The sequence below is a fragment of the Aedes aegypti genome, chromosome 2, assembly GCF_002204515.2.
Source record: "Aedes aegypti strain LVP_AGWG chromosome 2, AaegL5.0 Primary Assembly, whole genome shotgun sequence".
Taxonomy (NCBI): domain Eukaryota; kingdom Metazoa; phylum Arthropoda; class Insecta; order Diptera; family Culicidae; genus Aedes; species Aedes aegypti.
The window spans coordinates 195,618,398-195,640,704 of record NC_035108.1 but is presented as its reverse complement, the minus strand read 5'-3'; the positions used below and the strand labels follow the sequence as shown (position 1 = coordinate 195,640,704).

The window sequence follows — 22,307 nt, the reverse complement described above, 5'->3', positions numbered from 1 at the left end:
TTCAATTGATTATTTCTTCTGTAGATGCGTAGCGTGATATACGCCCAAACGATTTCCGTTGAGATCTTCTAGGTCGTAACACGCTGTCCCTATTTTTGCTACTACTTTAGCCAACGAAAATGGATCAGCAAGCTTAGCAGAGAATTGCTTGCTCTTATTTGATTGATGAAAGTTCTTTTTCAAGACAGTCTCCCCTACATCGAACGTTGGGAGTGCCTTATTTGAGCGAAGGTTGTAGTATTTAGCATACCGTTCATATGCTTTCTTCAAATTTGATTTAACAGTATCGAAAATTTCACGCAGATTATCGTTCATATGCAATGGTTCATAGACAACATCCATTCCATTATCCCTTATATACTTATATTCAGTTCCTGAGCTGATGTAGTTACGCCCGTAGTTAATGAAATAGGGTGTAAAATGTGTCGATTCATGGACAGCTGTCCTAATGGCTAGGGCTACCTTGTGTATATCTCTGTCCCATTCTTTATGGTCCTCCTTTAAATACGAACGGATGGCCGCTCCTATCACCCGGTTAACCCTTTCTGTGGGGTTGTTTTCAGGGTGGTAGTTAGCATTTCTCCAATGAGACACATGATATTTGTTCAAAAACTTTTCAAATTCTTTGGCTTTGAATTGCACCCCATTGTCAGAGATCAGAATTTCTGGTACTCCGAAAAGGAGGAATACCATATTTTCGAGAAATGTGATCAAAGGTGTTGTTTTTGCATCCCGTAGGGGTTGAATGATTACAAATTTTGAGAAGAGGTCCGTAACTACTAAAAGGACCGAATTGCCTGCTTTGGACCTAGGGAACGGTCCGACAAAGTCGACTGATATTGTTTGCCATGGCATCGATGCCAACTTCTGTTTGCCCATCAATGGCTTTGGGTTAGCATTGGGATATTTGACCTTTTAACAAGTTTCACATCCCTGGCAGTACTTTCGGACATCATTCTCCATTGATGGCCAATAGAATTGCTCCTGCAATTTTTTGTATGTCTTATTACGCCCAAAATGCATGGAATCGTGAGTTTCCTGAATGATTTTAAATCGTTGTTGCATTGGTGGGACAAATTTCCATTGAAACCTAGGGTCAATCATTTTGGATGGAATCAGCTTGTACACTTTGTCTTTAGTCACCCTGAAATCTTTAAATTTCTGATTATTTGACAATATTTTTCGTTTCAGTTCCTCGTATTCGGGGTCACTTACGCTAACCGCATCGACTGCTCTAGACAGCGCGTCAGCAGTGATGTTTAAGGAGCCCTTTCGATACAACAGTTCGAAATCGTACTGTTGCAATTTCAGTGCCCATCTGATCAGTTTTGCTGAGCCTCCTTCGGCACTGATTTGGCGAAGCCAGATCAGACTTTGAGCGTCTGTCACTACAGTAAAACGAGACTCTTCTACATAGTGTCTGAACTTCTGTATGGCCAATATTACTCCCAGGCACTCTTTTTCAGTCGGGGCATATTTCCGCTGAGTTGCAGAGAGCTTTTTGGAGAAGAATGCTATGGGCTTTCTAATTCCGTCTTGGTTTTGAGTCAGAACGGCTCCAACCGCGACGTTTGAAGCATCCGACTCAATAGTGAAGGGCAGATTAAAATCTGGGTTGGCTAATACGTTTGGGGATATCAACTCCGATTTTATTCGTAAAAAAGCTTCGTCTGCATCTTTGGTCCATACAATTTTCCCTTTCGACTTCTTTAACAAGTCTGTTATGGGTGCAGTTAGGTCACTGAAATGATCTATAAACTGTTTATAAAAACTGACCATACCCACGAACCTTCTTACGTCTTTAGGAATTTTGGGGATCGGGTACTCTAAAATTGGTTGAACTTTTGTACTGTCTATTGCTAGCCCCTTATCTGACAAAGTGTAGCCTAAATAACTGATTTCTTTTTGGCAAAATTTAGATTTGCTTAAGCTTATTGTGAGGTTTGCTCGTCGTAGCCGCTCTGCTACAATGCGCAGAAGGCGAAAATGTTCTTCTAAGCTATTAGACGTGATAATAATATCATCAAGGTACACATAGACATGCGGTTCCAAGTCGAACCCAAGAACTTTGTTCATCAGTTTCGTTTGAGTAATTGGCGCACCTTTCAGCCCAAATGGCATTACTTTAAAACGAAACAACTGCTTTCCAGCTCTGAAGGAAGTGTAATCCCTGCTGGATTCCTCCAGGGGTATTTGCCAATAGGCTTTCGATAGGTCGATTACCGTGAAGTATTTCGACCTCTCAATGCGCCCAAGGATCCCAAGCATATCTGGAAACGGATATGCTTCATTTTTTGTTATTTCATTAATTCTGCGGCAATCCAAGCAGATTCGCCATTCACCGGACGATTTCTTGACTGGCAGTAACGGATTACACCATTCTGCGGTTGACTCTTCTATGATGTCTAGTTCCAACATTCTTGCTATTTCTTTATCCACTTCATTCTGAATATGGGGTGAGCATCTGTACTGAGGGGGCTTTTTAGGTTGGGCACCGTCGACCAATTCAATTTTGTGGGAACACAGATGGGTTCTTCCTAGTTTTCCATTATTAGTAGTTCTAAATAGTTCAATTATTTCATTGAGTTCTTCTCGCTCTTGTATTGTTAGAGTATGCTCTGTAATAATATTTGTTATGTTTCTATTTTCAGAGTCTTCTATATACGGAAGTTCTAAGGAAATATCTTCGGTTGAATCCTCTTCTACCACTGAAGGTCCGTTTGGTTCAACCGTAAAAAGAATCAACTCATCTGGATCACCAAAAAACGATTCAATCATGTTCAGTCCGTGATCGCCAACAGTACTGATTGGTTGCATTCCATTATGATCTACCACTACTGGAGCAATTCCAAATGAATTCCAGAAATCGATCCCCAGTATAAGGGGTTTTGAAACTTCTGGAATCAAGAGTGTCGGAATGACATTAGTCTTTCCTTGAAATGTGAATGGGATCTGTATCACTCCTACACAGTTTAGGGGAGTCTCATCTGCAGTTTTAACTATCAAGTTGATCGGTTGAACTTTGAACTTGTGTTTCTCTACTATTTCTCTGGAACTCAAAATGCTTACACTAGCCCCAGAGTCTAGTAACGCCAAAATTGGTGTCCCGAGAATTTCGACTTTAACATATGGGCACCGATTAGGTTTTGTATTAATTTGGAACGCTGTGGCATATTTTGAATATGATTGATCATTTTCAGTTCTTTGAGAACCTCTATCTGGGGAGTTTTCCGTGACTTCAGATGGATCACTCCCTACGATCGATCTGGATTTTCGTTTTCCTGAGCTTGTGATGGGAATCGATGGTTATTGGGACAATTTGCGGTCACAAAATTCATTTGTCCACACAAATGGCAGAAAATCTTTTTCTGTTTGTCACAATTGCGCCAAAAATGGCCATATTGCCTACAGTTCCAACACAAGACATTATTTTGGTCATCCTTCGGTATTTTTGGAATAGCACCAGCGTATTCCCTTGTCTTTTCGTCTACTTTCTTACGCCGCAGGGCTTGCCCTATTGCGTTTAATTCACCCTCTTCCTGTTCGTATTGGGAATCTGAATCTTGTTCCGTTTCCTCAATGTTATTAATTTGATGCGGTCTACTTTTAGGATAGCTATTGTAGCTCCTATACATAGACTTGTCTAATGCATGGCAGACGGCGACAAGATCGTCTATTTTTTCAATCCTATAGATTGTTAGGAAGGGTTTATAACTATCCTTCATGTTCTCAGTAAGGATATCCAGCTTTCTCTCTTCAGACATTGGTTTAGTTAATTGTTGAGCCAGCCTTTCAATAGCTGAAATAAAGGCATTGAACGTTTCATGTGGGAGTTGCCTCCGGTCAAGAATTTGCCGTTCAATAACCTTATCTTTATTCGGCTGTTCAAAGCGCAACCTTAGCTGGTGCTTGAAACCGACCCAGTTCGTAAATTTATTGCAGAATGTGAAGTACCACTCCTCCGCTTCCGATCCTTCCTTAAAAAAGAAGTTAGCTTGACTTAACAAATCAGTTTCTGAAACTCTGTTATTTGTGGCCAACACTTCAACTCTGTTGAGAAATTGAGTGACCGTTGGTCCTCGCGAGTCACCACTAAAATTGATTCTCCATTTGCTGACCGGGACTTGCCAACGATTGCGAGATTCAAAACTAGGTCTGTTAAGCTGTATGGGATTAATATCTCCTGCGAGCGAAACATGTGATGCTACTGAATTAGGATAATACTCATTTCTCATCTGCCGCACTTGTTCTCTAGGAGGTTGTGCTGGCGCAGGTGGTTGAAACGGTGGTGCTGCCATTTCGGGTGGTGGAGGTGTAGGCGGAGGTGGGGGTGGAGGTAAATTAGGTGTCGAAGACCTTTGATTATCTAACATTGGCGATATTTTTTCCATAAGTGACGCCATTTGCTCGGATAAAGCGTGTTGTATATATTGATTGATCTCTTGCTTCAAAGTATCTATTTGATTCCGTGGCAGAACGTTGATCAGATCTTGTTCCTTTCTACCAGGTAATAGAGGCTCATGAGTACGTACTCTTTGATGCTGAGATGCGTCTCGAAAATCGTTAAACAGTAGATCTAATTGTTCTTCGAACCCGTCACTTTCCGCAAAATCATTTCCTCCTACTGCTTCATCCAATAAATTGTTTTCAATTCGCAATTCATCCAAAAAAGGAGCATCTGAGCTTCGGTTCTGGGTCTGTACTGTATTAACAATAGCTTGTCCCATAACTGAAGGGCTTGTTAAGTTCAAGTTTCCAACCTGTTCATTTTTCTGAACATTAAGTTCCGCTACATTAGAAAAATTCAAATGAGTATTTAGCGGCAAGCTCATTCTACGATCTACTAAACTGCCATATCGATCGAGTAAATTCTCAATTTCGTAGACTAGTTCATTTTTCAACCGAACTTGCTCTCTTGTGATCGCATTTGCTCGAATGATTCTAAGTCTACAATGTCTTAGTCGTGAAATAAGTTTTTGCTCGGGATAAAACTGCATTACATGTTTGATAGCTTGAACCTTTGCTTTTACCGTATCATATTCTTGCGTGATTGATTTTTTTACTCTGAAAATTTTCTGTTTCCGTATTTCTTCTAGCTGGGCTTGTCTCAACTTTTGGCGTTTTTCCTGGACGGATCCATCAATTGCTAAGCATCTCAATTTTAATTCATAATCAATTTCATCTTGTAATAAATCATTAGGATTAATATAATAATCCATTTTTTCAAAATTCTGAACTTCCATGATTTTAACAAGTTTTTCTTTATACTTTCAGGTCACCTTCGCAATCACAGAATGGAGAATAAAAAAAAATATTGAAAAAGAAAAAGAAATAATTATATGTTAATTGACCTATATTTTTATAAAAATTCAATTCAGTAAAAATAAAAATTCAAATTCTGTATAATGCAGCAAAACAAATTCAATTTAAAGCCAATTCTAATATTAATCCGAAATATATCTTCAATGAACGTAACTAACTCAATCCCAATTCTTAAATATCTACAAATTCACTTAAACTTATAAACTAATCCTACTCAATTTAACTAAATACTGTACAAATTCAAAAAACCGTTAGTTGGGCGCCAAATGTAACGGGACTAGGGGCGGCAAAAACCTCGGATGTAATACTACCTCCGCTTAAGCGCCAGGCAAGTTTTATCTTGCCGCGAAGGAGCGAGTTGTCTCAAACAAAGAATCCCGACCCGGCTGCGAGACCTCAGGGCGAGTCCTTAATCGCGACCGTTGACCCACGACCGAAACATCCGTACACGACCTCCAACGAATAAAAACAAACTATCAAGAAACGATTTCAACACTTGAGGGTGGGTAGGTTTCCTTTGTAGGTTTTCCTACCCAGAGCCTATTCTACTCGTCCCGAAAACCGAAATCTGAAAATACCAGTTCTCTTTTATCTAAAAGTGCAAAAACTAAAATCTTGCCAAGGCTTGAAAATTCATTAGGTACCTATTTATTCAATTCACTTTTTGCTCATGGCTTTATAATCTTCATCTTAAAATGTAGGGGGTTAGTATTTACAATTTTAGGTAGCGCTTACTTGATCCTTTCCCATTGTCCTTATTCCTTATCCTTCCTTTCCTGGTCCAACGAATCCTGTTCCTTTACACTCCGAATCCTTTCTCCGTTCCAATCTCCTCGATTCGAATTCCTTTTTGGTCGGGTAGCGTACACGTGCGTTCGTTTCAAATTCTCACGGCCCTCTAGCGGCCGCTAGCGAAGACAGTGCGTTACGTTCTGAGCGTCACAATCATGCTCGCTCTGTGACGTTCTCGGAAGCGTGGTGAATTTGAGGTTGTTGTTGTTGGCCGAAATAATTATGATGGTGGTCCTGGCTACGGCGATCTGTCACTCGCTACATCGACACGAGGCTGATTATGCTGCACTGGCACTATGCTCATCGGCCCAACGTACACCACGTCGATGAATACCGTCGACGGTGGAGGCTTTGGACTATTCGCCCCGTCCTAAGGGTGGACCTTCACTTGAAGGAAAGTTCTTCAAGCGAGACAGTATTTGGAGTTAGATTCTAACATTGTTTCTCGTTGTATTACAAGAGTTACCTGATTGCACACACGCACGAAATTACCAGAACTAATCTAAACTTTTGTTCAGAGCACGTTTTCAAAAAAACTGTTCAATGGGAATTAATATTTATTTTAACAAACTTGGCAAATTTCTACTTCTACTAAATCTTACTTTTCAACTGCGTACACACCTTTCACTCTTAACTAGATTGTATAAAATCACTGATTGACTTTTAATTTTATATTTAACTTTTTGCAAAGACCGTCTTAACTGTTCGACGGTTTAGATTAAAGAGGATGGCAATTTCAGAAATTTTGGGCTATTACCCTGTACCGGCGGTTCCCGAGTTCGTAAATGTTCGTCGTTTTTCGTGTACTTCCTTTAAGAACGCAAGTTTTCAGTTTTGATAAGGACTCTACTGTTGCATCGCAACTTGTGGAATCAGAGACTTGGTACGCGAAAAGTGGCTACACGGAAATAATATTACATTTCGCACTGTTTTGGTTTTTGTAATTAAAGATTACATTAAAATACTGTAACCTCGTTACAAACTTAAACCGTGTGGATAAAATCCAATTTTATTAGTCTTAAATATGGGTCGCGTCTTCCTTTGCTAAGACCCCAATCGCTGTTAAAAAATAAAAATTATATTGTACAAAGATTTATGAAAATGTTGTATGTTTCTATTCACCCCGCAATGGGGCGAATAGAAACATTGTTCAGTAAATATCAATACTTTTTTATTTAAATGGGAAAATAAACACATTTTTAACTGTATCTTGAAGAAACATCAACATGTATTTACCTAGTGAAGAAAAAAATTAAAAATTTTGAAACCAAGTTCAATTTTAGATCATTTTTGAAATCAGCCAAAATGGCGGATGTTTCAAGCTATCAAAAATGATTGAGATTTCAATATTTTCTTCTCAAATTTTTAATGAGAAATGTAGCAAAATTTTTAATTTGAAAATAGTTTAGCGATACTCTGTTGTTATTGAACTAATGGAAAAAAATATATTTCAGTAGGTTTCTAAAGTTTAGCATTGCATAATAGTCGCATTTTTAACTAAAGGTCGCTTTGTTTCTATTCGCCCCACTTTTTTCTATTCGCCCCGTTTTACGGTACGCCACTAAGACCCACCTATTTGTCCTAGATGATGAGGAGGTCGAAGTGGAAAAATGGCTCAATCATCATCTGAGGTTGGTTTCAACTCATGAGACAAGTACTTTCCAAGTTCAAGAGTTTATCTTTCGATATCTAGGAGGGAAACGATTCCGAATCAGTGGAGTAGCAGACCTCTTAACTTCTAAAATAAGCTTTTTGTTTCAAGGAATCTAAATGTCTCCTGCGATGAAACCTGTTCACAGTTTCAAAAAACGACTTTGTACCTTATAAGTAGAAGCAATAATTTGATACGCTAGAGTACCGATGCATGGTCAAAATCAGTATCATTCAACCAGCTTAGTGGCTGAACCTGATTAAGGGGCGCGCTTTTGAGAGTTTAATGGTGACAAACTGTTTTCTCCAAAAGGTATAAATAGCGGTATCTTTTTCTAAAGAGGCTCTATGCAAAATGGTAAAGAATGATATTTGTATAAAAAACGACTACTTCATTATTTCTCAATAGTAATGGAGTAGAACGACATGCACTAAACAAAGGACACGGACCTACCACAAAAGATCAAAGAGAACTGGTCGCAGTGGTTCATCCCGAACAGAAACAGAAGAAAAAAAAATAGTTCCTTCAGATATCGACTTTTAGGGGTTTGACTGTATATTGCTGCACCGATAGTGACTTTCGAGTAGGTATCTTATATTCGGTCGATTCGGATTTGGGAATTCAAAAATACCTACAAATAGGCACTAAGGACAATCTATTTATTCCAGTGAATTTTCTACTTTAATCCCCCCTTCAAGATTATCCTTACCGTCGGGTACTACTTCGTCCGGTTGTCCAGGATGTCGTTTTCGGCAGTGGGCACGGCGCAAATAGTTTTGGTTGAATCGCAATTCGCAATAAGCGCACGGAAATGGCTTCTCTTTGGTGTGCGTAAAACCATGCGACTTCAGTTGTTGACTGCAAACGAAACTCCGATCGCAGTTCTCGTACGAGCATTTGTACGGGCGCTCCATGGTGTGAACTGACCGGATATGCTTTATTATGGCCCCGTTAGTTTTGTAGTCCTTTCCACAGCCCTCGTAGGAACACTTGTACGGACGCTCGTTGGTGTGGGTCCGTCGATGAACCTGTAGATCACTGTTAGTGTTACATCGTTTATCACAGAAGTCACACTTGAACCGAAAATCCTTTGTATGAAGGTAGCGAACATGACAATCCAGTTCATTATTCGATTTGAAAGTTGCTCCGCAGTGAGTGCAAACCTTTGGCTGGCTTCGGTGGTTCTTAAACACGTGGCCTTTCAAAGAGGACTTCAAGCGATACGTAGCATCGCATTCCTTACATTTAAATTTGTAGTCAGGGACGATCATATTTGATTTACAATCAGGAGCTTTGATGTTGTATACCTTATGTTCCTTCTCCAGATGTGCATCAAGATACGTTTCGTTATAGAACGACCGATCGCACACCGTGCACTTGAAGTTATCATTCCACAATCGAAGAGCAAATTCGACACAGTTATCGATTGTACCGTCTCGATGTTTTTCTATGTGGTTTTCGTGCTCTCGCCGACCCAGGAAACTGCTTGCACACTGTTCACATTTGAAAATTTGCTTCTCATGAATCATTCGGAAGTGTTCCTTCAGCTTTTTGTAGCTTCCAAAAGGTTTCTTTCGGTCGCAGAATTGGCAAGGCGACTTCAAATGAACTTCCCGATGTTTGGCGAGGTCCGTTTTTCTGAAATTTTCAAAAAAAGATTAGTTAACTGTGATATGAGGTTTGTAACAATTTTAAAACTTATGTAATACGTATAGTATCAGACAAAAAATTGCAACTTCCTCGATATTCATAGACCAATTTGAATAAAATTTTCACAGCAGTTGAAACAGCTAGGGTATCTCAATGAACTAATAACGAAGTGAAATTTACTTGAATGTATAGACATTATAAAAAAAACTTTGCATTTATTTGAAAATAATACAGACATGCACAAGAAGTATTGTTCGAGCCGCAGGCTCGATATGTTGCCGGGATTTGGAAGTGTTTCTTCCCGTTCGTGTTTCGAACGGCGCACAGAAACCAGTGGGGACAATTTTGCGGTACGAAACACTGTCACACGTTTTCTTCACCTGCTTAATCGAAAGTGATAAAAAGACTTGATCTGCAGAGATCTCTTGGTGGCTTCACGATTACCACACAGAATTGAGTGAATAGTTTCGTAAATTCATTCACGCACGTACTTTACGACCGACCAATAGTTAATTATTTCGGGACCACAGTTGAAATTGGTTTGTTTATTCCACCACGACACTACACTTCATTTCGTAGACTACGAGCAACAAGAACAATAAATACTGACCGAATATAGGTACCCTTGTTAGCGAACTGTTCAACGTTTTGTTTGCTACTGATTAAATATAATTGCCGTTTCTTCGGTCAGGCAAAAAATTGACCGTTCGTATTCGCTCTCAGTAAAGCTCGTGAGAGTTTATATAATGTTAGGGTGGTTCAAATTCATTGCTTAATTCTAGGGTTACATATTTACAAACTCATATTAAAATTATAATCAGCTGATACTGATCAAGTATCTTTAACAAATGTGTTCATTTTATCTAAATGAAGGGTATGCCGCCAAATTTTGAACGTACTACTTTCTCGCTTAAACAACCCATAAAACTTTTGACGAGAAACTAGACCGTATAACAATATTGGTGTCTAACGCTACAGCTTTGCTGAATTAAGCGAATGTTTTGTTGAGCCCCAGGCAATCGTTCTTATGTAAAATTTAAAAGTTGTTTGTGGCTGCTCGATCGAGGATGGATTATCAAGTGGTGCGTTCGTTTCATGGTTTTGTTTCAAATGAGTAAACTATAATAAAATATTCTCTGCATGTTATGTCTAAAGTTGTGTGAAAACTTCATTCAAATTGATCTAAGAATAACTCACATATAAACCTCTAAAGTTGACCACTTCGTATGGAAATTCTCAAAAGGTACAAATGTACTATCCAACACTGTATTTACTTACTTATAGAAAACCTGTTCACAAAGAGAACATTCGTGATTCGCTGTTGCCTGACCATGGAACTCTAGTAGATGAGTGTCCAGTCCATATTTTCGACAAAACGTCTTGCTGCAAATGGTACAACTCAGACGTTCCTCCTTGGGCTTGTGTACTGCCACGTGGTACATCGCTTGACTGAGTTTGCCGAATACTTGTCCGCATATTTTGCAATAAGATCGATGTTTCTCAATGGCGTGTTGCATGCCTTGTCCAATAGTAACGGATTCGCAACCCTGTGTGGTGCAAGGTCTCTTTTTGACGCTGAGCTTTGCTATCTTGCTGGTTGGTTCATCAGTTTCTTCACCCAATTCAAACTTCATCTGTAAATCGTTGTTTACTACACACTCATCTAGAACTGTATCTTCTGTTTGTTGATAGATTGCATAATCGACAATATCGAGCGGTTCAGTCTTTATATCGATACTAGATTCAGGAAGAAGATTTCGTCGCAATTCTTGCATAATCTCCGCTTCTGATAAATCCTTCGATCTAATTAAATTCATACGAAATAGACCGTTACGGCATGGATCGGTTTGCAGTTGACTTTCGAGTGTAGTAAGGCTTCCGTATTGTTTGGCCTTAGCTACGGCCATCAGCAGTTGCATATTGGATACGGTTTCAATCTGAAAGTGTAGGACATCGTCCACTTTGCGTTGGCAGGTGCGGCATATTCTTTGCGGAAGATGTTCCTCGATCGCCTGATCCTAAAAGTATAATTTCGGTTTATTTGTAACTAGTGTCGTTGGGAATGATAATTCCTAGGTACCCAAAAGTTGTATATCGTGCTAAACCCATATTAGATGGCTAATATAGAGCTACTTAAAGTTCTATATAGAGGTAATAATTAGACATTCACATGTTACTTAGCCGTTCGGTGTGAATTTCAATGAACTGTCGTCAGATAAAGATCATCAGATTTCGATACCAAAGATACAACGACATTCGAATTATAGGCCATTTCAAGTTATTCTCTGATGCTTGAATTGTCGGTCCTCTACGCCTCCTTTTTGGAGCTCTTTTTTATGCTATTTATGTATCAACCTCAGCTGCTTTTTCAAAGCCATATGTTGTTCATTCGAGTTCCAGAAATAGATGAATAATTTTGAATACAACTTCAATAGGAATATTTCACACTCATAGATGGACTCAGTATTCATTAGAGTCACCAGTTTTGCTCTGGAGTTCTGCCATTTTCCGCCTTTGTCCACCAGAGACCATTTTTTTTCGGAATTCTGTCCATTTCCGTCAGAAAACGTTTGCCTTTCATCTCCGCCCATGTCCATCGGAGACTACTATTTTATTCTATCAATATTTCTTTAGATTTTGTATTTTTCAGTAGCCTTACAAGGAATTCGAGAAATTCAATTACCTCGTGTCGACCGGCTGCGCCTTTGTAGTAACTTGAAAATAGTGTTCCTCAAAACGTCTTTACGAGCCAATATTAGAGCAATAACTGACAATTGGTTTCCATACAGACATTTCTCTGCTTATCATACAATGTTGTCTGAATGGATACTTCAACAACACTACATTACTTCGTCACAGTAAAGATATTTTTGCTATTCCGTGGTTTATTAGCCTACTTTTTATCAATAAAATAAGCAAGATAACGGCCTACTTTTTCTAACAAAAGAAAGAGAACTGAAAAGTGCTGCTTTCCAGCACTGTTTTGGGTGCTGAAAAGTAACACTTTTCAGTACTGTTTTGAGAATCTCCAACTAACTATCTCAATGGTTCTTACAGCTTGTCTTTGGAATACTTTGTGTTTTTCAATGACTAGCACTCATCGTATTTGTACGACTCGTGCTGAAAAAATGATCATTTTGCATCTTGTTGCATAAATAACTATATATCAATTCATATTTCTAACGCAATGATCGATGGAAGTTTATAGGGTTTTCTTATGTATTTATTTCATTATAAATTCGCATGTAAGTCACTCGTATTTTTGACACGATCATCAAGATGGGGTAACATCGATCAGTTTTATTTTTTATATTTACTAAAAATGTCATTTGAAAATGCAAATTTTGCAACTTTTATATTTTTAAACCAGTGCTGGCTTTAATCGCTCGTGAATATTTGCTGTATTTTGTTTTCTGAAAGATTTAAGCATGTTGAAAAAGATGATTTGTGAGATTTTTTGATTTAGGTGATATGGGGTAACATTGATCACTCAAGTTAACAATGATCGGTATTTATGAAAAAGACGTTACTTACTAAAATCATGGCCCCTCAAACCGAATATCAAGGCCAAATTCTTACAATTCATTTGATTTTCAAGTTATTTAAAAAATAAATATACCTTGAACCGCGGTATACGTCTACAGGTAGGCGATTTCCTAAAAAAATTCGGCATTTCTCATAGTAATTCGTCAATGTTGCTGAATTGAAAATACTTATAAAATTTTGACGACGGAATCGTTTTTGGCGATACCATTATTTTAGTAAAATCAACATTTTGCTTGCTCACATCATTTGCAGAACTCATTTGAGACATGAATATTGGGTAGTGTCATCCATAATCATGGAAATTAATGTTTCAAAAAATTGAAAAACTTAAGTATGATCGAAACTTATTTTTTACAAAAAGCTTAATTTTTATTTGCTCATGAATATAATAAAAAGAAGCTGCATGCATGCATTGAAAATATTCCTTTGATAAATGATGATTCGAGCTTCTTATTAAGAGGGACATTTCGATCAATTTTACGCCGCTGATCGATGTTACTCCGGATTAGGAACGGCATTACAAATTACCGTCATACGCACGCCTAGGAACTTCTATATGACATTTTATGGTAATAAAATTGATCCTCGTTTTTTTTTTCATAACTTTTCGATTGAAATAGTTACGAAAATGGTACTTCAATACATTGTCTTATGAAAGCCAATGACCAATGCTTATGACACCTAGAAGGATTCCTTATGAAATTAGACCTGTTTGAATTGTGAGTATTTTGCCATAAGCCTGTTGTGGACATTTATTATATTTTCGAGTTGAAAAACAAAAATTTCCATATGTCGTTATTAAATAAGAAAATTGTGTGCCCCTCATACGTTTCGTTTTCTCAGTGAAACCTTTAAGCCAAAGTGAATGATTTGGCTTAAAAGTCTAATACAATTTTCAAAAATTTAACAAAATATGATTTTGTATTAAAAACATTTTGACGTCAATTGAATGCCTTTGTGATTTCTGAAGTGAATCATAAGTTTCAAGAATCGAATCATGCAACATTCTTATCTTCAATCATACCATTCGTGCTTCGACGTCCCATCGATTGAGAAATTGACGATAACTGGTTCCGCTCCTTTCTTCAACTGCATCCACTGGAAACGATTTGTGCTTTTCGACACTGTTCAAACACAAGCGGCAAATGTTGGAAAAGTACGTTTTTCCGTATGCATTCATGTTCGATTTCGTACCTAGTAGCTGAACATTAAAATAACAAATTTTAACTCTGTCGATTTTCCTAGCTATGTTTACACAACAAATCGAATGATTATTGTAATACGTCTACATTGGTAACCATCAACATAACATGCTACCAGCTAGCAATGGGCCATCTCTGGGAATTATAAGAGAATGTCCAATTGTTATGATACCTTTAACATGACGATGAATCGAAGTCATACATCAAATCTTCGAGAGCGATAGTCCAGAATACGGTTCCAGCTGAAAACCACAATCATGTGACCAACTGACCCAAGTTTTCAGCTTGGACGGCTGTTTAGTTCTCTAGATTTTTCACATAACTTCTAATCTCGCCCTAAAAGCCATTGGTAACCGAGTGTGTAGCTCATTGTTTTACGCGAATGAATTAACCGAGATAAAAACTATCACAACAACTGGGGGATAGAGGATTACCTTCTCTTCATCATAGCATTGTTAAATAATGTGTAAATTCTTTCGTTTGTTCAGTAACAACAAGCTACGACTCGTGCTGTAAAAATCATCATTCTGCAACTTATTTCGTAAACTACTATCGATGGTACTTGCCGTTAGGTCTCAGGATACATGTATTTTTTTCAACTAAGTGAAATGCAATGTTCTAGAAATTAGTTCCTGAATTAGCATTTATTACATAAACATTAATATTGCATTAAAGCAAATTAATAAGTATTAGATAAGTTTTTTGGTATTTCACCATCTGCTGTTATATTTTAGACGGGTTCAATACGTTCAGCATCACCCCATATAATTGGTAACACGACTGAAGATGTGATGGTGTATGTGAAGCGTATAAAGCGACCAAAACAAAACCTGAAAAATATTTACATAATGCTTTTTCTTCTTAACAATTAGTTGTTGAATAAACATTTTAAGAGCTATCAACGAAAGCTATGTTAGATTTTTCAAATTTTCCGTCGGTTTGCCGCACTTGTTTCGAGTTAACACTTGATTGCAACATTAGTGCTTTTGCAAGGTTGGACTATTGCAAACTCCGTTTAACATATGAGGATTTATTAAACGAACTATCTTTCATTCCGCCACAGGTATGCTTATGGACTAGTAATTATAATAAATAATTAATTTTAACTATCATTTTAAGGAATACAAGAATGATCTACCATCGTTTTTGTGCAATGCATGTGCTCAACGCATCGAGCAATTTTCAAATTTCAGACGACAGACTGAACATATTCTCAAATTTTCAATCGCTTTGTTGGCGCTCAAGCAAAGAAACGATTCTCAACCATTGATTGATATGCTCAAGTCTGACAAATCTGATCAATTGCAACGCGTTTTACGCCGTTTAAATGTTATAGACAATGAAGTGTTAACGATCGACACTCTGATTGAAAATGTGAGAAATGGTCATAAAACTGAAACCATAGAAGAGGAAGTCCATTTGGAAGAAGTTACTGTCGATGTTGATCAAAATCAAGACATGAATTCAGAAAATGAATATTCAATCATTGAGACAGCTGAACAGAAATCAGAACCCGAGGAGGATGAAGAACCCTTCAAAAAGAAAAGGCGGAAACAGTCACGTAAAACAATTTGCAGAGAAGGTCAAAAATTTAAATCTTGTCCGCTGGAGGGTTGCAAGGAAGAATATCTGGTTGGAAATCGTGCTGCATATCTACATCATGAGAAGAATTTTCACCGATATGGATGTAAAGTTTGTGGACGTGTTTTAGCGTCACGAACATCCTTCCACAATCACGTTTTACTGCACGATGGAGAGAAGGCTAAAGTAAAGTGCCAGTTTTGTGAGAGAACTTTCACCACTAGAGGAAGTATGATGGTTCACATCAGAGAAGTGCACAACGACACTGGAATACACTTCAACTGCCAATACTGCGCAAAAGGATTCATGGAGTAAGTGTTCTTTAAAAAGAAATCGGTTTTAAAGTATTTGATTGCGCTCAAACTACTTTTGATTTCAGGCAAAAGAATCTCTATTCTCACCTTCATGAGCATAACGTATGCAAAATCTGTGATGAAACATTCGCTGATCTTCCTGGTTGGATCAGCCATACTCGTAAGCAACATCCTGAAACGTTATTCACATGTGACCAATGCGATCACACATCTTTGAGCCAAGCGCTGCTGGATCGACATAAACGCATGAAACACTCAGAAAATAGCGTAGAACAGAAACCAGTTAGATTCACAATTTTTGCTATCAACAGAGTTACATTTCATCAGTGTCCTCTATGCAATTTGCAGTTTACGAGTGAAGAATTTTTGCTTCAGCACAATACTCAAGTTCATAATCAAACGCAAGAGGACAAGCAAGTTCGATCCACGGCTAAGCGGAGATCGAGAGAAGAAAGGGAAAAATTCGCTCTTCGATACAGTTGTGACGATTGCGGTAAAATGTATCGGTTTAAGAACTCGTTGTGGTCCCACAGGCACAAAGAACACAGCGTCGAGCAAAAGACGGTCATATGTGATACATGCGGTCATCATTTTAAACACCATTCCTATCTCTCCGCTCACATAGCTAACAAACATGCCACGGAGTTCCCTTTCCGTTGTGAAACTTGTCCAAAAGCGTACTCCCAAGCATACCTTCTCAAGGAGCATATGAAATCGCACGACACAGAGAAGCGTCACAAGTGCCCTCACTGCAACTATCGAGCCAAGCAATCTCACCTGCTGAAAGACCACGTGATACGAATGCACTCAACCGAACGGCTAGCCAAATGCAGCGATTGCGATAGAGCATTCATCAATAATGGCGACCTGAAGAAGCACATGGCCGTTCACAGTGCCAATATGCGTTTCCAGTGTGACGAATGCGATCAAGTTTTCCGGCGGAAGATGGATCTGGGCAGACACACAGCTCGTGTACATGTGGCGAAAGTGACTAAAAAGCGTAAATTGAGTGATAAGGTTTCGAACATCAATAAGAGTGCACAGGATAGCGATCAAACAACTCAAACAGTTAAAAAGATAAATGTCATGAAACCAAGAAACAATGAAGGTGTTGAATCATCCAATTAAAAACTTCGAAAATAAACGTTCACGAAACCAGTGAATAACAACTAATGGTAATAGATTTTTCGATTTGCTCCAATCCAATATTACTTCCAAATAATCCCCAGGCCTTGTTCACACTATTTTTTCCAGAAACTTCAAAGCATGTCGTTGAATACCAACTTTAATTTTTAGCTTTAAAATCGTTTTCAAGCATTTTGCTCTGCTTTTATTCGGCTAGCATAATCACAATCGAAAAAAAAAAAATCGAAAAAAAAATCGTTGGCTTATGAGTAGTGTGGTACAAACAAAGCAACAGTACGACATTAAAAATAAAATATCTCATTGTAGTTCGTAGGCACGCTTACACTGAGGCAAAAATCTCGCATGATTTACATAAGATCACTCTAATGAACGCGTTTTTTATTATTTTTTTGTTGGTTCATAAGACACTTGTGTATTTCATTCGACGAGATTGAGATTCATAAGACAAGTGTAATTTTATCATAACTATCAATTGTCAATGTCATAAGAAAGCTTATGAACCCCATTGCTCATCATTGTGAAGAACCACGTGAGGCAAATTTTCTCATTTCACTATCAGAAATTCAATATGGCTTCCGAAATGGACGTGTTTGCTGATTTGTCGTTGACTGACTCCGTTTCTAATGCATCAAAGGGTAAATATTTACTATTTATCATCAATTCCGCTGTAACTAACACTTTCTTTCGAACAGATTGAGGAATTGGATCCAAACAATAAGATTTGGGAATGAAAATTCAAAACAATTTGTATGACGCGTAAGAATTAATCACAAACCCCCCTCATCCATTAATCCGCCCCTAACGTAAACCTGCAACAATTCAGGCGTTCTTCACAACTTTTCTCAATAATGTTTCGCTGCTATGATATACTTCTTTGCGTTCAAAATAGGTTAGCCAACTAGAGAAAATCGAATTTTCATCCATTTTGTCGTATCGCAAATCGATTCTAATGCTTACAGTAAAGTGCTTTGATCGAATTGCGGCGTGACAAAATGGATGAAAATTTGATTTTCCCAAGTTGGTTAACCTATTTTTCAACGCGGATTAGTATTATTCATTCATTGAAATTTATAATCTAAAGCTCAAATTACACAAGACAGTCTTATGGACCCAGAATGGTTCAGAACGTAATTCATAAGACTATCTATGGATTTTGTTATCAAGTCAATGATGGTTCATAAGATCATCTTACGAAATTCCTTCGAAGTGTATTATGGAAACAACATCTGCCGAAAACCATACGATGGTCTTATGAATTTCAAAGATTTTTCTTGTGTCGTAATTCCATAAGCAAATCTTATGACAGTCTTACGTTTGCTTTCCTCAGTGTAGGAGAGTCGAGTTGGCATTAGGCTTAGTTTAAATTTAACTTAATGTCAGTATCGAAACTTTGGTTCATGTTTTTGTGTGAAAAAAGTTAATCTTTCATAGAGTTGCACTTAATTTGTAATAGTATCTAAGTTATTATTAGTATGTTGTAAGTTCATTGTTGTAAAACTGAAGGTTTCAATTTTTAGTATTTTTTTTTTGAAAATCTCGTGAATTCTCATTTAATAGGATTTTGTATATCTTGTGGTGTATTATTAACAGGGTTGTTAACGTTAAACAACCAGTAACGCCGTTAACGTTAATTTTTGTCGAGATCAACGTCTACGGCGTTTCGTTGATTTTCATGTTTGTTACATTAGTGTTAACGGGTTGCGTTGAATCAACGTCAACGAACAGCGGTAATTTCATCGTTGATTATTGAATGACTTGTGTAGCCAGGTGTATATGCAATGAAAATTTTCTCTACTTGGATAAACAAATTATTTCAATGCAAATGCCGTTACCAAGGAAATTGAGAAAAAAACACCTTGTTTACGGGTATAAAAGGGTGCAAGCCTAAAGGTTCAAGATAATTTTTTACTAGTGTTCAACGAATCCGGACACGTTCAGAGTGCTTGGAATTACGTTTCGCGATTGCACTGTGCAATCCGACATTCAAAACGAATGTACCTCAAATCGAAGGAGGACCTTAGAAAACAAGGGTGTCAAAGGTGATGAAAGGAGAAAAATGAAGATCTGCAGATCCATGTCCAAGCTACCCTGCGTATCACCATTCGTAAAGTGGCCCCTTCGCCGAATTAATTTTCAAATGCTGTCTTGTACACTGGTTCCGGAAACGACGTGATTTCATAATCACAAACCATCAGGTCGAATTACTAGGGGAAATCAGGGTAAAACCGAGACTGTGGGTAAGATCGACACCCTTTGATTTTTCATGTTTTGAGCAGATTTTCATACAGTTTCCACCACGCTCTATCTTAACTTGTGAAATGTTGTGTTTCGAATGACATTACAACTTACGCTACCAATAAACTGCCAAAATAAACAACAAAATCATATTGGATAACATAGAAGCAACAGCAGTTGCAATATTTGGCTGTTATTCATTAACTATTTCGCATGTGAAATTTTTTAAATGTCATTATTTGTTCTGCGTCTACATCATCATTTACTATTATTACGTTGATACAACATGAAGGAGAAATTATTTTTTGGTTTTACGACAGCTGAAAACGCTATTGAAAAATAAATGTCCACTCGGGGTAAGATCGACACTTTCATTTGGGGTAAAATCGACACCTTTCTTTGCTTCATAATCTAATTTCAGGGAATCTTTCTAATCGGAGGACTATCTCTGTAGTTTATGTGAGTCTTTATTTTTGAATTCCAGTGAAGTTCATGGACGGCAAACTTGTTAACATGTAAAATGTAACACTATGTAACTTGTTACAAGCTATCATTAAGTATTAAAAAATTATTTTAATGTTATCACGTTTCAACTTCTTTGATGAAGCTTGAAGAAAAATTTCTCATTTAAAATTGAAGAATTAACAGAATTTGAAATATTTTCACATAAATTAATCTTATTATTTATTTACAAATCATGAGGTTCGACAGTTTTTATTATCTAAAAATAATTACACTTTTCTGTTTTGTAAAAATAAAACAGTATTTATTTTCACAACCAATTATTCGCTACAACTTTATCTACGTAAACATTACATGAACACAAATTAATAATATCCATGTGTATTCACCCCAACTTTATAATCTTAGCATGGAACATTTGAAATTTTCACATTTATTTAGTGGATCTTTGGCCTCTCCTCAATAATTTACGTAACATGTGTATGATCCTTCAGAGGAAGGGGTCATAAATGTCGAAAGTCATGTTTAAAGCATTCTTTCGAATATGAAATGTGATGGTGATGTTTAGGGGAATTCGGGGTAAAACCGACACCCTAAGCTTATTGACAAAATTTATGTACTTTAGCTTGTTAAACGAACCCAAAATTGTTGTAGAATCACATATTGGTTATAAATTCATCAATCCTTGCAATCGCTGGATGATATATTAAGGTTATATAGTGATTTAAATCAAATTGATATTGCATCATTTTTAGGTGAGACAATTGAGAGTGCGGGTAAGATCGACACCCTGTTGGGGTAAAACCGACACATGCACTTTGAGTAAAATTTATACGTTGTAAACATCACCATCACATTTCATATTCGAAAGAATGCTTAAAACATGACTTTCGACATTTATGACCCCTTCCTCTGAAGGATCATACACATATTACGTAAATCATTGAGGAGAGGTCAAAGAACCACTAAATAAATGTGAAAATTTCAAATGTTCCATGCTAAGATTATAAAGTTGGGGTGAATACACATGGATATTATTAATTTGTGTTCATGTAATGTTTACGTTGATAAAGTTGTAGCGAATAATTGGTTGTGAAAATAAATACTGTTTTATTTTTACAAAACAGAAAAGTGTAATTATTTTTAGATAATAAAAACTGTCGAACCTCATGGTTCGTAAATAAATAATAAGATTAATTTATATGAAAATATTTCAAATTCTGTTAATTCTTCAATTTTAAATGAGAAATTTTTCTTCAAGCTTCATCAAATAAGTTGAAACGTGATAGCATAAAAATATTTTTTTAATACTAAATGATAGCAAGTTACATAGTATCATATTTTACATGTTAACAAGTTCGCCGTCCATGAACTTCACTGGAATTCAAAAATAAAGACTCACATAAACTACAGAGATAGTCCTCCGATTAGAAAGATTCCCTGAAATTAGATTATGAAGCAAAGAAAGGTGTCGATTTTACCCCAAATGAAAGTGTCGATCTTACCCCGAGTGAGCATTTATTTTTCAATAGCGTTTTCAGCTGTCGTAAAACTAAAAAATAATTTCTCCTTTATGTTGTATCAACGTAATAATAGTAAATGATGATGTAGACGCAGAACAAATAATGACATTTAAAAAATTTCACATGCGAAATAGTTAAAGAATAACAGCCAAATATTGCAACTGCTGTTGCTTCTATGTTATCCAATATGATTTTGTTGTTTATTTTGGCAGTTTATTGGTAGCGTAAGTTGTAATGTGATTCGAAACACAATATTTCACAAGTTAAGATAGAGCGTGGTGGAAACTGTATGAAAATCTGCTCAAAACATGAAAAATCAAAGGGTGTCGATCTTACCCACAGTGTCGGTTTTACCCTGATTTCCCCTACAACGTATAAATTTTACTCAAAGTGCATGTGTCGGTTTTACCCCAACAGGGTGTCGATCTTACCCGCACTCTCAATTGTCTCACCTAAAAATGATGCAATATCAATTTGATTTAAATCACTATATAACCTTAATATATCATCCAGCGATTGCAAGGATTGATAGATTTATAACCAATATGTGATTCTACAACAATTTTGGGTTCGTTTAACAAGCTAAAGTACATAAATTTTATCAATAAGCTTAGGGTGTCGGTTTTACCCCGAATTCCCCTACATGGATAAAGAGAAATTCTTGACCACTCCCGAACCAAGCGATTGAAAACGGTGTTACATAGGTTCGATCTCCTGAACATACGTATCTAGAAAAAGGATCTGGTGGTCATGAAGCTACTTCCTAGAAGATTATTTCATCTACAGTCAGTGACAAAAGTAAGAAATAAAATGCTATTTTCCCATACAAAATTTTAATGTTTGGGAACCTGTATCTCAGGCTAAACCTTGAATCACGAATCAT

General features: G+C 37.1%; 2 protein-coding genes across 3 annotated transcripts; one reads left to right on the top strand and one right to left on the bottom strand.

Moving 5' to 3' along the window:
- Window positions 1–8,403: 8,403 nt before the first annotated feature.
- On the bottom strand, window positions 8,404–14,276 carry LOC5572979 (zinc finger protein 25). Of its 2 annotated transcripts, none has more exons than XM_021843596.1 (3): window positions 13,986–14,276; window positions 10,694–11,433; window positions 8,404–9,403 (listed from the first exon to the last, which is right to left on the bottom strand). In XM_021843596.1, the coding sequence occupies exons 1-3, from the start codon at window positions 14,139–14,141 to the stop codon at window positions 8,425–8,427; spliced, it is 1,875 nt and encodes a 624-aa protein (XP_021699288.1). In that variant the 5' UTR covers window positions 14,142–14,276; the 3' UTR covers window positions 8,404–8,424. The 2 variants fall into 2 exon arrangements, with proteins under 2 accessions (XP_021699288.1, XP_021699289.1); XM_021843597.1 differs by lacking the exon at window positions 13,986–14,276 and adding an exon at window positions 11,896–12,489.
- A 701-nt stretch (window positions 14,277–14,977) lies between these two features.
- LOC5572984 (zinc finger protein 808) lies at window positions 14,978–17,231 on the top strand. Its single transcript, XM_001654255.2, has 3 exons — window positions 14,978–15,226; window positions 15,283–16,055; window positions 16,124–17,231. The coding sequence occupies exons 1-3, from the start codon at window positions 15,074–15,076 to the stop codon at window positions 17,184–17,186; spliced, it is 1,989 nt and encodes a 662-aa protein (XP_001654305.2). The 5' UTR covers window positions 14,978–15,073; the 3' UTR covers window positions 17,187–17,231.
- Window positions 17,232–22,307: the final 5,076 nt, after the last annotated feature.

Bases quoted from the DNA above. Each gene is read 5' to 3' on its own strand.
- LOC5572984 (XM_001654255.2), top strand. From the start codon at position 15,074: ATGTTAGATTTTTCAAATTTTCCGTCGGTTTGCCGCACTTGTTTCGAG. The intron at 15,227-15,282 runs GTATGCTTATGG...TATCATTTTAAG, and splicing joins TATCTTTCATTCCGCCACAG to GAATACAAGAATGATCTACC. The intron at 16,056-16,123 runs GTAAGTGTTCTT...TTTTGATTTCAG, and splicing joins TGCGCAAAAGGATTCATGGA to GCAAAAGAATCTCTATTCTC.
- LOC5572979 (XM_021843596.1), bottom strand. From the start codon at position 14,141: ATGAATGCATACGGAAAAACGTACTTTTCCAACATTTGCCGCTTGTGT. The intron at 11,434-13,985 runs GTATGATTGAAG...TTATACTTTTAG, and splicing joins GGGACGTCGAAGCACGAATG to GATCAGGCGATCGAGGAACA. The intron at 9,404-10,693 runs GTAAGTAAATAC...TGAAAATTTCAG, and splicing joins TGTGAACAGGTTTTCTATAA to AAAAACGGACCTCGCCAAAC.